This window comes from Armigeres subalbatus, chromosome 2 (assembly GCF_024139115.2).
Source record: "Armigeres subalbatus isolate Guangzhou_Male chromosome 2, GZ_Asu_2, whole genome shotgun sequence".
NCBI classification, from domain to species: Eukaryota; Metazoa; Arthropoda; class Insecta; order Diptera; family Culicidae; genus Armigeres; species Armigeres subalbatus.
The window spans coordinates 36977667-36993173 of NC_085140.1; the positions used below are offsets into that span (position 1 = coordinate 36977667).

Sequence of the window (15507 nt, forward strand, 5' to 3'; positions counted from 1 at the left end):
TTTGAGATGTACCTCGGGAGCCGGATCAATTTTCCTGAAAATATGCAGTTTCGTTACTCAATGTTGACACAGACGACTAATATTAACTTACCACATGAATTAAATGAAACTAATAATTGTTTTCGAAGATCCAATTCGGGTGCAATTAAATAATTATTTCGAACGAGGAAAAACCACACAAAATTATTCTTAAACAAAATATGGCGAATGAAGTTGATTGACTTTCGTGTCTGTTTTACTATGCATTACAGGAATCATAACTGTGGACCATCATGATTGCAACTATGAGCATAGTAATATCGGCTAAATAATACACAGTAAATTCAACTGTGGGTTATAGTAACAGTTTGACAGCTCACACATAGTAATATCGACTAGATCACTGTAACATTCATAACGTTTAGCTGTTAACCCTACTATTCTAAGGCATAGTAATGCAAAACATGTTTCTGTTGTCGCATTTACTACAGAATTATTATCAGTGTAGTGCTGCACTAGCAAGCGCAATTTCGTTTCTGCGAGTTGAAAATTTTTAACGCTTAGCAGTCACACATTGCAAGCGAGCGTTTGCTTACGAGTTGTCATTTGTTTGCATGCAATCACTTTCGGTGTAGTCAGACAGGCAAATTTTTGACAGTTGTTACTTTCTGCGAGCAAAATGCTCGTTGCGAGTGATTTGCTTGCAACGTCTGACGGCACCTTTAGTAAAGGACATAACCTACACTGAGGAAAATGGACGTATGACCCAAGTAACCAGAAATCATTAAATATTGCATGTAATCAATCACAGATCAGCATATTAAATGCTAATTGCAGTTTTAACGATGTAAAGATGCATTTATTCATCACTTGTCAAGCAACGATGCACTAGTTCAGCATTACGAATTCAGCGATGCATTACTTATGTTTTAATTCAACATGTCAAAGTAATGAAGCATTATTTCGGTCGTAAAAGGGCCTTTTTCCACTTTAAGTCAACTCTAATGGCTGTATTATTTGCAAGCATATATAGCTCCATGGTTACTTGGGGATTTTCAATCAAACGCCTTATGAAAATTTGCCACAAGGAATCGGTATGAATTTCAATATGTTGCCTTATGAATGATAATTTTCATTTGAAAAAAAGTGAAGTGCGGCAGACTGGGTTCGAACCATGGACGTCGGGGTCGGGAGGCCGGTATGTAGACCGCACGCCCATCGACGCTTGATTACTCGGGAAGGTAACTGCATATAAGAAGCACTGTTGGTGGAATAATCAGTCGAAGATTCATAAGGCGCCAGTTATGAATTTCGATAGTCCAGTTCGCTGAGTGTACTATGTTATTGTAAAAACAGTGTACGAAAAAGAAAAACCAAAATAATCGCTCAAATAATAATGACACATGAACGTACAGAGGGATGGGGGGGTCGATGATTTGTGACAGTTTGTGACATGAGGGGGGGAGGGGGGTTGAAATTGCCGAAAAACGATGGACGTAATTGAACGATCCCTAAAGGTTTTTAGTTAATTTTCTCGCAATACCGTGATTTTATGAACACGCCGTCTCCACCAGATGGCAGCAATGCGGCAAGGCGAATTAAATATTTTTTAAATAAGCGATTCATCTTCCGCTCCATCTATGACTTTAGAGCTCATTCGCCGAAGTGTCAATCATCAGGTCACCCACACTATCAAAGTAGCGGAAAATTTCAATGCAAGAAAAACGAAAACAGCCATCATCTTATGCAAAGAAAAATCCGATTTTACGTTTAGTCAGCCAGCAAAGCCAGAGAGGTTTAGTTTAGAGAAAGGTCTAGTGCAGTGGGAGCAGTAGCCGCCGATATCGCCTTTATTGGGATCAAAAGTGGAAATAGGAATCCACAAAAGGAATTTCGTCCCATCCCGTCACCGTGCAAAGCGCAAAGTGTTGATTTTCCGGTTCATTTGTTGGGAAATAATCCGGCCGTATCCGCGAGTGCGTCTCTTCGTAGTGATTGGTCATCGAAATTTGTGCGGAATTTGCGTGAATCGAAACGCCCTCAGGGTAAAGTGTCCAAGTGTTGCGGTGCACGAAGGGAACAGTTTTGGCAGGGATGCCAGATGTCAGACTTCGAACACATTTAGATAATTACAATTTGTGATATTTTGATTCAGATAACTATTTACACCTAATTTTATGTAACATGTATTAGGATGCGCAAATTCTGGACTACAATGCAACTACAATTCTGATGATTATAAAATCGATTACCAAAAACATGAAAAGTAGAAAAAAACAAAATATTTGATTTATTTAGTAGAGCTTATTATATATCTTTTATGAACTTATGAAATTTCAAATTTATTGTATTTGAAAACAAAAAATGTTTCAGAGTTCCAGTAGCTCTGTGGTTAAAGGAAAGGGGGGGGGGGGATGCCCACCTATTGATAACCTTCTTAGACCTGACTAATAGTTTTGTACTACTACAGGGTAATGTTCAATAAATACAAATATAAATTAATTTTATGGTTTTGATTGTATGGTTCTTCATTATTTGATCCTTCCCCATAGCCTTTATGTCAGTATTGAGTATAATGATTGAGAATATGATAAACAAAATTGTATTTTGTAAATTATTGTTTATTTATCTTAACCTGTTAGTCAGGACTTTGACTCCACTTGAAAACGAATGGAGCGAAATTAAAGCTTTTCTAAAAATATCCTATGAGATTTAATAAATTTTATTCGATTGTTTGGTAGCGAGTAGTAACATGATGGTGTAATAGAGTGATGGATAATATTTTTAAATTTGTATTAATGAAGACATCCTTCGAATGATCGGTGTCGGTGAAGATGCTTTAAAATTCATCTGATATCCCTGCCAAACAGTTTATATGCCATATCATGTGGCAAAACTAGGAAGAGAAGGAAGCAATCAGCAGAAAGCGTATAAGTTGTGTGACTTGTGCTAATCATATCTACAATAGTATTCAGCTAGGGTGTGGAAAGCAGGAAAAAGATTGCCTGCTGCCGAAATTGTTGAGCGACTGAGCGGAGAAGCCTGACTTACCTACGACGTCCGATTTAAGAAAGTGATTTAAGAAAAAAGAGAGTGAAGAGCAGCCCAGCAAAGCGAGAAGCAAAGGAAATATTTCTGAACCAAGCGGAGCAGAAAATCAGAAGCAGTTCCGTTCAATTCCGAGCGCGCCGAAAGTCGACTAAGACGACAACGACGAAGTGGTTCAAAATGGTTATCAAAGTGTATATCAGTGGAATGTCCGGCAGCAAGGAGGTAAGTGCAGCAGGCTGTAGCGCAGCGGGTATGTGGGAGGACGGGAACCTACCATACGAACGGGGTGAATTATGTACAGTTATCTTCTGATGGTCCGTTTACCCAATAAGGCAATGGAAACGCTGCTCTCTTGCTCTTCAACCCTTTGCGGAGCTCGAACCAAACAAAAATATGTACGCGGGGTAATATTATCGTGGTACAGGGCTGGTAGAACATTGTATTCTACAACATTTTTATTATATAAAAAAAAAGTTTTAAATTTGGCAAGTTTTATGCGATCTTTTGAGCCATGTAACATAAAAGATCGGTTTTATTTTCTATCTTATGCCTCCTTGTTCATCATATGTTGGTTTAATAAAATAATAGTTATGTAGCCAAGAAGAATCGGAACAGAGAATTCAAGATTGGCTTTTTATCAAATCTGCCGTGAACAAGGGATAATAGATATTACATTCCAGCCCTGAACTCCGTACATCAAATATTGTTGTTGTGCGAGCTAACAGACTCAGAGTTAGTCCATTAAACGTTGCCGTACAATATTTGAATGTGATGCGGTGACCTTCGAGTCACTGGCAGAAAATGGCAAAATTTTAGAATGAATTAAAATAAACGAATCGTTCAGTATGATCGATAATTCGGGGCGGGAGAGTCGTCCAAGCGGTAGGCAGAATCGCGACCATTCCGGGCGGAATGATGATGTCATATAAATTGTGTGTATCAGAAATACGATAGCCCATCCGTTTTTTTTTTTCGTTTGCGATTCACGATTCGGGAGTGGTTGGTTGGATGATGGAAAGAATTACGCCGCGCTGCGCCATGCCGCAAAGCGGATGTATGGGTACCGCGAGCTGCACAGTGGGACAGACGTTGAAGGCGGCAAACAGTAGGTTCTATTTTTGAGACACTTTGCAGCCCAAAGTCAGAGCGCGAAAAGAGCGAAGAAAACAGAGAGTACGCCAAAACGAAGAGAAAGATACACACCCGAAATGCCTCGGTGCCGTGGATCGCATACCTCGCTCGGTTAATGATAAGCATAAGTTCTAATTGCGGACAAGTGCGAATGGGAAAGCGAGATTCTCTTTTGTCACCAAACGTCGCGGGGGAAAATAAACAGCTGTGCGATGTAATTAAAGCGACACGTCTTAAGTAAAGGTTTAGCGAAATCAAAACGATCATCATCCGTTAAACATTGTCCCTATTGGTTCTCATAGGGAAACAGTTTTTCGTTTTTCATTCCGGATTTTGTCGCAATGCAGGAATTCAGGCATCCTGGATAAAGTTGCATGCTACAATAAAAGGGGTGCAAAGGATATTGATTCTATGCTAGTATCACATGTGAAGGCGTAGGTAGTTATAAATTTGGGGAAAAAATGTTAAATCGAATTTAGAAAAACAATATTGCACAAAAGTATCATCATTACCCAAAAAATGCCCCTTTGCCAAATGTAGGCTCAATTAGACATGTTCAAATAAATCATTTTCACCCATGGAACCTTTTCAAGGATCAGAAAAAAAAACAAAATGATTTTTTTTTTCAATTGAGATCTGGTATCATTTTTTTTACATTTTATTACATTTTTTTTTCAAATTCAGTTGATCAAAATTAAACCTTAATCCATCGGAGGCTCTCCTAAACCATGTTCGATTGACTCCAAATTAAGCATTGTGGCGTATTTTGGGCTAATGAAATGTTTGCTCAAGTCCTATACTGCCGCGATTCGCATAAGAGTCCCATGTCGATCTTTGACGATTTTGATTTTCTTTCAGAAATAAGCTTAAAATGAACTCATCTTTAAGAACAACTGATAAAATAATGGGCTTTGTTCTATAAATTTGGAAATCCAAACCTACTTGTGTTGTCCCATCTTGCTATTTATTCGCATAACAGTCACATTCCTGATTTTAACACGTTTTTCTCAAAAAATAAATACAATCATAATCCATTTGTTAGTTACATAGCAATATATACAGTTAAAGAATATTATGCCAAATTTTCAGAAAGATTGCAGGCTTTATCGATTTATTAGATTTTTTTGTATTTCTCCATATAAAACGAGTTTGAAAAATTCAACGGCATATTTCTCAAGTTGAAGAAAACTGACATGGGACGCTTATGCGAAGAGGGGCAGTATACTATTCATAAGAAAACCACTGCCAGAATGCATCGTTCCCCAGAAAATGAATATGAAGATTATAGTGATTTTACACTGGAATTGGTCTTTCGTCGTATTAACGTAAATTCCCCGGGAGTTCCGGAACATCCAGTGAAGTGGTCAATTCAAGTAATTCGTCCCAGAAAGCTGAGACTTTTTTTAAACCGTTTGTTGTAGCAATGCCAGAGCAAAATCAATGCAAGGTTCACTCATTGATCCCTGGTGGCCACCTAAATGTCTGCTGGGAGTTCTGGAACTCAAGTGGTCAGTTTCAGTAATTTGACCCAGTAAGCTGCTACAACAGCTTACTTTGCTACAACAAACGACGGTTTCAAATACAGGCTATTTCTCCAGACAAGTGAGTCCTTATTTGAAAAACAAACCATTTATGAACATTCGCACCTTAAAAGGACAAGTTTCATAGATTTAGCCTTATTTTCACCTGAAAATAATGCGTGGTCCTTGTGTTGAGTGTGTGTTGTGTTGAGAGCACCTGAATGGCGATATGCAGGGTTGTTACGACTACGCGGATTTCGCGATTTTCGCGGATTTCGCGGTTTTCGCGGATTTGGCGCGGATTTACTTAACGATTTTGGGGTTTCGCGTGGATATGGCGCGGATTTAGTTTTAGGAAAAAAATAATAAATAAAATGCTAGATCTAAGGATATTCATTTGAAAATTAGTTCTATGTCTATCTAGATGGACTTTATTTTAATTAGCAAATGTTGTTGAGAACAAAACTTACGTTTGACAGCTATTAATTTTATTTTTCGAATATGTCCAAGCCCTTATCGCAAGGTATGTATTAAACTCTTGAGCGTTATGAAGAGAAGGACGCCACTTGTTGCCATATTTAATTCATACTGAAACATCGCAAAACATTGAAGGACATGAAAACCCATTTTCGCCTTGTCAATTTCTTTGTAATTCCAAGTTATTTGTTTCTGATTGATTATTTCTTTTACGATGAACCACTTAGCATGATATATCTTATCATTTATCAAAAGTTTTTTCGTCAGTAATTCCTTAATAGTGTTAGAACATTTTATATTGTTTTCATGACATTCATCTAGAACGAATAAGGGTTTATACAACAAAAATGTTCTTTGATTGTTTGATTTGATGCAGATGTCTCCTTTTAATAGGTGCGTCATTTTTGAACGTCAGAAAGACGTTCAAAAATTAGAAGATAATTCTCAAAAGTTATTTCTGAAGGTTTTTGGCGATATTTTTGGATAACTCCGATGGCATTTTTACAGGATTATCAACAAAAAACGAAGAAACATCCTAAAAAAATTCTCAAGCACTCTATGAGGATCCTTGTAAATAAATTTCCACAACCTAAAGATGATTTTTGCAGCATTTAAAATCAAAAAAAATCATAAAGATTTTTTTGGAGGGACTTCCACCGATTTTCTTCAATTTCCAAAGAATTTCCAAAGCGATATTCGCAGGAATTCATGAAGAGATTTCCGCAAATAGGCTGAAATTCCGGTATGGTCAAAAAATTGCAAATTAATTTCCACTAAAAATGTTGTCGGAATTTATGCTTGAACTCTTAGAGAAACTTGTTGCAAGAATTAAAGGACAATAAGCACAAATAACGTACTATTTTTTTTTCTAAAGTTCACGCAAATTATTCTACCGAATTTTCAAAGTAATTTCTGCTGAAAATTCTGAAAAAAAATCTCAAAAATTTCCGAAGGAATTTACGTTTGAAACTCAGTATTCTGACTGGAAAATCAACGGAGTTTGAGCAACCGCGGTAGATTTTGTATCATTTGTTTCTTGAAACGAATTCAAATAATTATTTTACAGCTACGTTTTGTTTAAAACCGGAGCTGCATTGTCAAATTCCTTAATCTGTACGCAAGTTTGTCTTGTGATCAATAATACACCAAAGTTGCATAATTCAGAAAAAATTACGGTTTCGGCAGATTTTCTATTGTTTGCCTATTTTATCTATAACCAATCATGATCAAATGTGACCTGAACATTCTTTGTATATCAATGTGTCTTATGCCGAATTTTACAAAGTTCGATCAACAAAAAATCAACTGACAATAATGGAACAAAACATGCAAAAACCATCATCTCATTAAATAAAATTTGGAAAAGCGGTGCTTATTGAAATAGCTTCGGCTGTTTAGTTCTTTTCACTTAGCTTCAGTACTTCTAGTAATGAATAGGGCCATCTAGAGTGGTTGTAATACCCCGGGTAGAAGCTGTGGTATTGATATCAATACATGATATGAACTTGTTTGAAATAAGAGTAAACATAACAAGCGAAAATATCAAAAAATGCACCGAAGTGTCATAAAAATATCAGGTTTTGCCATTAACAAGAACTTATCAATATCATGAGCTATTAGTTTGCTCTTGTGAATGGCAAAACCTGATATTTTTATGATATTTTGGTGCAATTTTTTGTTACTTTCGCTTGTTATTTTTACTCTTATTTCAAACAAGTTCATATCATTTTTTGTTATCAATATCATTGTTTTACTGTTGATGAGCTATTATCGTCTACCCGGGACTAACTGCAGGTTACTTAGTATGTAGAGGAAATGCTAATAGAATGCTAAATTGAACAGCAGGCCAAGTTCCTGCTGGAATGTATAATCATTGAAGAATAAGAATTATAAAAAACCAACTTGAAAAGACGTTCAGTAGATTTTGATAAAAAAAATTGATATTTTACGCGTATTTGCTTAGAATCTAGTTTTAAGTCGCGCGTAATTGTCGCGAAATGGATTTGATATAGCGCGGAAATGGCGCGGATTTGATTTTAGACGGCGCGGATTTGGCGCGGAAAATATTTCAGGATCTCCGTAACAACCCTGGATATGGCAGACAACGGTGGCGGTATGGTAATGAACCTAGGAGCACGCGCGCAGGACATGCGACTTCCGGCTCCGAATCTCCAGGAAATCCAGGAGGAGATCGGCCGGCTAAAAAACAACAAAGCCCCTGGAGTTGACCAACTACCAGGAGAGCTGTTTAAACACGGTGGTGAAGCACTGGCTAGAGCGCTGCACTGGGTGATTACCAAGGTTTGGGAGGATAAGGTTCTGCCGCAGGAGTGGATGGAAGGTGTCGTGTGTCCCATCTACAAAAAGGGCGATAAGCTGGATTGTAGCAACTACCGCGCAATCACATTGCTGAACGCCGCCTACAAGGTACTCTCCAAAATTTTATGCCGTCGACTAGCACCAACTGCAAGGGAGTTCATGGGGCAGTACCAGGCGGGTTTTATGGGCGAACGCTCCACCACGGATCAGGTGTTCGCCATACGTCAGGTATTGCAGAAATGCCGCGAATACAACGTGCCCACACATCATCTATTTATCGACTTCAAAGCCGCATATGATACAATCGATCGGGACCAGCTATGGCAGCTAATGCACAAAAACGGATTTCCGGATAAACTGATACGGTTGATCAAGGCGACGATGGATCGGGTGATGTGCGTAGTTCGAGTTTCAGGGGCATTCTCGAGTCCCTTCGAAACGCGCAGAGGGTTACGGCAAGGTGATGGTCTTTCGTGTCTGCTATTCAACATCGCTTTGGAAGGTGTAATACAAAGAGCAGGGATTAACACGAGTGGTACAATTTTCAATAAGTCCGTCCAGCTATTTGGTTTCGCCGACGACATAGATATTATGGCACGTAACTTTGAGAAGATGGAGGAAGCCTACATCAGACTGAAGAGGGAAGCTAAGCGGATCGGACTAGTCATCAACACGTCGAAGACGAAGTACATGATAGGAAGAGGTTCAAGAGAAGACAATGTGAGCCACCCACCGCGAGTTTGCATCGGTGGTGACGAAATCGAGGTGGTAGAAGAATTTGTGTACTTGGGCTCACTGGTGACTGCCGAAAATGACACCAGCAGAGAAATTCGGAGACACGTCATGGCTGGAAATCGTACGTACTTTGGACTCCGATCGAATAGTGTTCGCCGCCGTACCAAACTGACAATCTACAAAACGCTAATTAGACCGATAGTCCTCTACGGACACGAGACCTGGACGATGCTCGTGGAGGACCAACGCGCACTTGGAGTTTTCGAAAGGAAAGTGCTGCGTATCATCTATGGTGGGGTGCAGATGGCGGACGGTACGTGGAGGAGGCGAATGAACCACGAATTGCATCAGCTGTTGGGAGGACCATCCATCGTTCACACCGTGAAAATCGGACGACTGCGGTGGGCCGGGCACTTAGCCAGAATGTCGGACAGTAACCCGGTGAAAATGGTTCTCGACAACGATCCGACGGGCACAAGAAGGCGAGGTGCGCAGCGGGCAAGGTGGATCGATCAGGTGGAAGATGACTTGCGGACCCTCCGTAGACTGCGTGGTTGGCGACGTGTAGCCATGGACCGAGCCGAATGGAGAAGACTCTTATATACCGCACAGGCCACTTCGGCCTTAGTCTGAATAAAAAAAATGACATCCGCTCAACTACTGCATCGTTTATTTCGTAATATCTGGGACACCGCAACTTTCCCGGTTGACTGGATGCAAGGTATCTTAGTGAAGATGCCCAAAAAGGGTGACCTGACTGTATGCGATAACTGGCGAGGCATTATGTTGCTGTGTACCGTTCTCAAAGTTCTGTGCAAAATTATCCTAGCCCGGATTCAGGAGAAGATCGATGCGACTCTCCGGTGGCAGCAAGCCGGATTCCGTGTCGGAAGATCCTGTGTGGAGCATATTGTCACGCTCCGCATCATTCTGGAGCAGGTCAACGAATTCCAAGAGTCCCTTAGCCTCTTTTCAGGAGGCTCGAAAGCCTACTTTCAAAAGGTTCGGAAGCCTTCTTTCAAGAGTTTCGGAATTATTCTTTCGAGTGGCTTGAAAACCTCCTTTCAAGGGGCTGAGAAGCGTCCTTTCAATATGTTCAGAAGCCCCTTTTTGAGCGGCTCGGAAAGCTTCAAAAGTCCTCAAAGTATTGTGGGAAGCTTGATGAATAAACGTAATTTGAATTGAAAAGTTTCACGGAATAACGAATATTTCAGACAACTTTTTGGAGAACCATACTGTCGCTAACCGCAAGTCGAGCACATCTGTATATGGAGGCCCATATACAGATGTGCTCGACTTGCGGTTAGCGGCAGCATATATCCCGTTAGTTTTCAGGTCCGTTCTGCATATATCTTGAGAGTTATTTTATTATTTTTATTCACGAGAAAATACCCAGGTAACCAGTAAGCATTATATAAAGCATTTAAGTGGCATTATATGCGCCTTTACTGCAAAACATTAAATGCCAATAAGCCCTATAGTCGCCTTTAATGCTATTTTAATGCAGGTTTTGGCCCAATATATGGCTGAATAAATGCTCAATCCTACTTTATCGATAAAGTAGAAATTTTACTGAGTAGCATTTATTCAGCATCCGAAATGCTGAATAAATGCTTAACTTTAAAAACAAGAAAAAAAAATTTTTTTAATCGCGTTTTTTTTCTATTTCTTTTTTTACATAGTTTTTTTTTCATATTATATCGTTGTTATTTTTATATTTGAAATGGAACATAATTTTTTTTACTTTCTTCGAGCGGGATTCGAACTCGCGCTCTTGCCATTCGACGCTGTAGTTGTCATCGCCCTTACCAGCTGGCCCATAAGAGAGAGATGGTAGTGGAAATAATTTTGCCCAACATAAACAAAATCTTCTTTCAGGAACATTGAAACTTAATCTAACTCATCTCAGAATGCAACCGTCACAAACGTCATATCCAGTTGCAATAAAACAGCTACAGTAGTGCTGCTTTAATGCATCCATCGAAAATAGTGCAAAGGAATAATACAATGTATAGGATTAGGTTAACGACAAGTACTCCTGTCAATGGTCGGAATGGAAAACAAACATTCTGCACGTACCGATTTCTATTTTCAAATGTAAGTTCATTGGACAAATAGTCCCCGTTATTTGGTTTCATATTGGAAAACGTACGGGTTCAAGCAAAGATCGTAACGGGATTAGTAGGTACAAATAGCACTGAGAAGCACTGTGGAAATTAAAATAGCTTCGGGTAGTATTAAAAACTTCCTTAAACAAAGAGAACAGACAACCGCAATTTTCTAAGGGCTCTGGTACAGTGCGTTGATCTAAATTTGAAACTGAAGTCGCTGAATAAGGTCTTGAGTTCAACTACGTTATTCTCTTCGAAAGATATACAACTTTTTGGCTGATAGTTTGTGGCCAAATTCATCTTAGCGCATCTTAATAGTTCTTATAACTGTCATTTTCGATTCGAAAACAAACGTTTTGATATCAATTTAGTCTGTTTCTGATTGTCATCAAAGCCCAAACTCAGAAACTGCGACCCTACCTATCCATTTATTTCTCATGCACACTTGAAAACCCGTATACAGATAAAAATTCAATGCTACGATCACAGTTAGACAACATGTGCCTGCTCGTACTGAGAAAAGTAGCTTCTAATTACTGTGGCGACTTTTCGGCTATTTGTGTATTTACAAGAAAACAAAAAGTCTAACCGTTTCGGTCACCGATATGAGAGAAAGCAGTTGTCGGATCGCTTTTGCAACACTTTGCGCGAATCTTTGTAAGCTGCAATCTGACGGAAGGGGATTTCTCAGTGAGCGCAGATTAGACGGCCGACTTGGAGTGGCGTGGCGTGAAATAGATAGTTTTCAAGGACTGTGCAACAGAAAAAACAACGCCAAGACGAAGCCGGTGTAGCACTTTGGCATCGGTTCGCGAAGGAGAGCCGACTATCCTCAAGAGTGCATTTTGAACGTTCTTCAGTAGAGTGCAAATGTGATGTTAATTTGTTTTGATCTTCTTTTATTATATAATGGAATGCAATTCGATGCTATTTGTCTTGTGTTTAGCTTAAAATGTATTTAAATGTTTTGATTGCCGAAGGTGTGCGGTATTTCACTATATTCTTTAGCTATCTCATAGTTCAACAGGTACAACTCATTACTGTCGGACCTAAATCATTGCATATATTAATTGATTACTAACGCAATGTACACGCAATATAGTCTCCAATGTACTGTGTGTCAGCAGACGGTGCTTACTCAACAGTAACGTCATTTATGTTTCACATTCCCAACGGAACACGTCTGAGTCACCTTCTGCACATTCGAGAAAAACCAACTACAAGTCTACCAAGTCAACTGCTTTTTTATTGATCACTCTTTACAACATCAGAGATTATGGTGTGAAAAGAGAAACACCAATTTAACCAGTTACTGATAGTGCACCTGATTGCGAATTACTGATTTACTTTGATTTATTAAACAAAGATATCAGTTGATTCGATGACTCATGGAGGTAAGAGCACAATTAACGTGGTAATGACTCTCATTCAAACCAACAGACTGTGGAAATTTATGCAGCACATGCAACCATTGCATTCAACGTGAAGAGTATTGAATATAATTGTTCAGCTCGTTGCGCCGGATCAACTACAGCACGTAAAAGTAATCATTCTATAAAATATACCAATCCGCCATAAATATGTATAAGAGATTTTGGGTCAAGGTTTCTTCTTACTACAGGTAGGTGTGGTAGTGGACGTCTAAAACGTCTCCGTCCAGGCGATTGATGTCTATCAAGAAGCATCAACGAAGACGACGACGACGACGACGATGGCGAGAGGCAACAATCAAACAAGTTTTCCCTATTTGGAGTGTTGGATTCGTATTGAGTCAAGCTTCAATGATGTCTGTTAGGCTATTAATGCCATTGGTAACTGAACTGAACAGAATATCAAAATTTTACCGAGCATCGAAAGTGAAATCTGAATGACAATTATAGGATGCAACATCTTCCATTGCGCATTTACCTACAAGATACTCACAGAGGAACAAACACCACACTTTGAAAACTACGACTCCAAATAGCGACTTAATTATTTATACTGATATATCAGCAAGTTTATCAACCTCAACCAAATTTCGTATAGAGAACTCCTAACAAACATATTTTCTAGAGATAATTTTGCTTTGGAAGACTCGGAAAACAGTTTTCCGAATCTCAGCTAACAAACATCAACATTCTAGTATTTCAAATCGCTAAGCACACGGCAGTGTGGTAAGATTTTATTGCCGACAACATATTTTCTCCTCGTCACGCATCCGACCGGCGCATTACGATTCGCAATCCCTTACATTCAATTGTGTCCCTCCGTGTTGTATCACCACCCACTCTATATCCTCGTATCATCGCACGGTTTTCCCTCACTATCTGTCACGATGATCTTTCTGTGGGCGATCCTAACTACAATGTGAATTATTTCTCGCGGCCAATAAAACTGTCGCAGTCGTCCTCGGTTCGTCTTCCTTATTCCTCTCGTCGGAAAATCCAAGATCTTTGCCAAGGTCAGCATAAAAACCGCGGCCATTCATCAGAACGGTGCCATACGATGATCATCTGCGCAGCTGCCAGCTTGGTCGTTGCTTTGGTTTGGTCAGTGAGAATGGGCGAGACACGGCACGATTAAGGGCGATCACCTGACGCGCGCGCGGGAGAGGATCGCCAGCGTAGTTTTGTTTACTTTGCCACCTGCTCTGCTGCTAGAGAGCGCGAGCGCATTTTGGCACACTTTTCGACAATCAATATCAGTAATTTGGTTGTTACATCCTTAGAAATAATTTATTTCGCGTTCAATTTTAAGGAATGATTTTTTCTACGCATTTTACGACGGTATAGTGATTGTGCATACTTTTCTAATTGGATGTGATAAACCGCGGGTCATTGACTCTACGGACGGTGTTGTACAATTCTGCGAAATCTTCAGAAACTAATTTTAAACTGTGTGCGAATAAATTCTCGAACAATCTATTGGCGCCAATATGGTCTAGTTCGTCCCGTCATGTAGCAGTTTTTCAATTTATCACTTCAATTTGGCGAACATTATTGCGGTAGAGACCCAGCCCGCATTGTACTCCTGTGCTGTGTGGTTGTATTTTCTCTTTGATGAAGCAAGTTTTAATACTACCAGAAGCTATTTTATTTTCAACAGTGCTTCTCAGCGTTATTGATCCCGTTACGATCTTTGCTTGGGTCCGTGTCTTCGTTTTATATTGGGCCCATTTGCGGGAGTAAAATTCCGACAAGCAGTGGTAATACTGCAAGGACGCCGTTCTGGAAAAAAAATCTCTTAGAATGTCAAGGCTTCATTGCCAGGAAGGGTGACTGCCGCATTTTACCGGATTCTTTGACGATCACAATCGTCTTCTTCACTATATAACTGAAAAGCGCGGCATAAATTTTTCACTTACGATGACAAGACTGAACGATTGTTCAAAGTCGTCCTAAAAGGTCTCTCAGTGATGATAAATCACTGGATGAGATCAAGATGGACATTTCAGAATTACTTGGATTTGCGCCAGTCCAAGTAATTGAAATGAAGAAGAAATTCCTCTCTGGTTCTTTTCAGAGAGAGATTTCCCAAGAATGACGTCCTTTGAAAACGTTGACGTTTCAACGTTTCAAGACAAACTCCACGAGTGTGGGCTTTCACCAATACTAAATAACTATTTGTACAACTTGTTGTCTGAGAAACATATGAGCTTTTCTCATGGAAACTCAACAACTTCAAGAATTAATTACATGGGTCTCCCCTAGGGCTCATGTGGAAAATTGCTCGTTAAGACAGCTTGCAGATGACGCTGTTATCTCCTTTACAGGAACTGGGGCGGGCGATCTGCAAGGACCATTGCAAGATACTCTGGACAATTTGTCTACTTGGGCTTTAAAGTTGGGTATCGAATTCTCTCCGGAGAAAACTGAGCTGATAGTCTTTTCAAGGAAGCATACGCCAGCAAAATTAAAGCTTCATCTTAGGGGTAGGAAAATCTCTCAAGGCATTTCACATAAATACTTAGGGGTTTGGTTCGACTCGAAAGGCACCTGGGGAATACACATTAGACATCTGTATCAGAAATGCCAACAAAAAATCAACTTCATGCGGACAGTTACCGGTACGTGGTGGGGAGCCCACCCGGAAGATCTGATAAAGCTATATCGTACAATGATTTTGTCGGTTATTGAATACGGTAGTTTTTATTTCCAAGCCGCCGCGAAAACTCATATATTGAAGCTTGAACGCATTCAATA

General features: G+C 39.6%; 1 protein-coding gene across 3 annotated transcripts in view; it reads left to right on the forward strand.

Annotated features, from left to right (window-relative positions):
• Positions 1 to 1662: 1662 nt before the first annotated feature.
• The window catches only part of LOC134218466 (uncharacterized), a 40166-nt gene continuing 26321 nt past the window's right edge, over positions 1663 to 15507 (forward strand). For 2 of the 3 annotated variants that reach the window (XM_062697478.1, XM_062697480.1), the window contains exons 1-2: positions 1668 to 2024; positions 2948 to 3252. In XM_062697478.1, coding sequence (XP_062553462.1) covers positions 3208 to 3252 — 45 coding nt within the window. In that variant the 5' untranslated portion in view covers positions 1668 to 2024; positions 2948 to 3207. Of the gene's footprint in view, positions 2025 to 2849; positions 3253 to 15507 lie in introns of all 3 variants that reach the window. The other variant, XM_062697479.1, reaches the window with a different exon arrangement.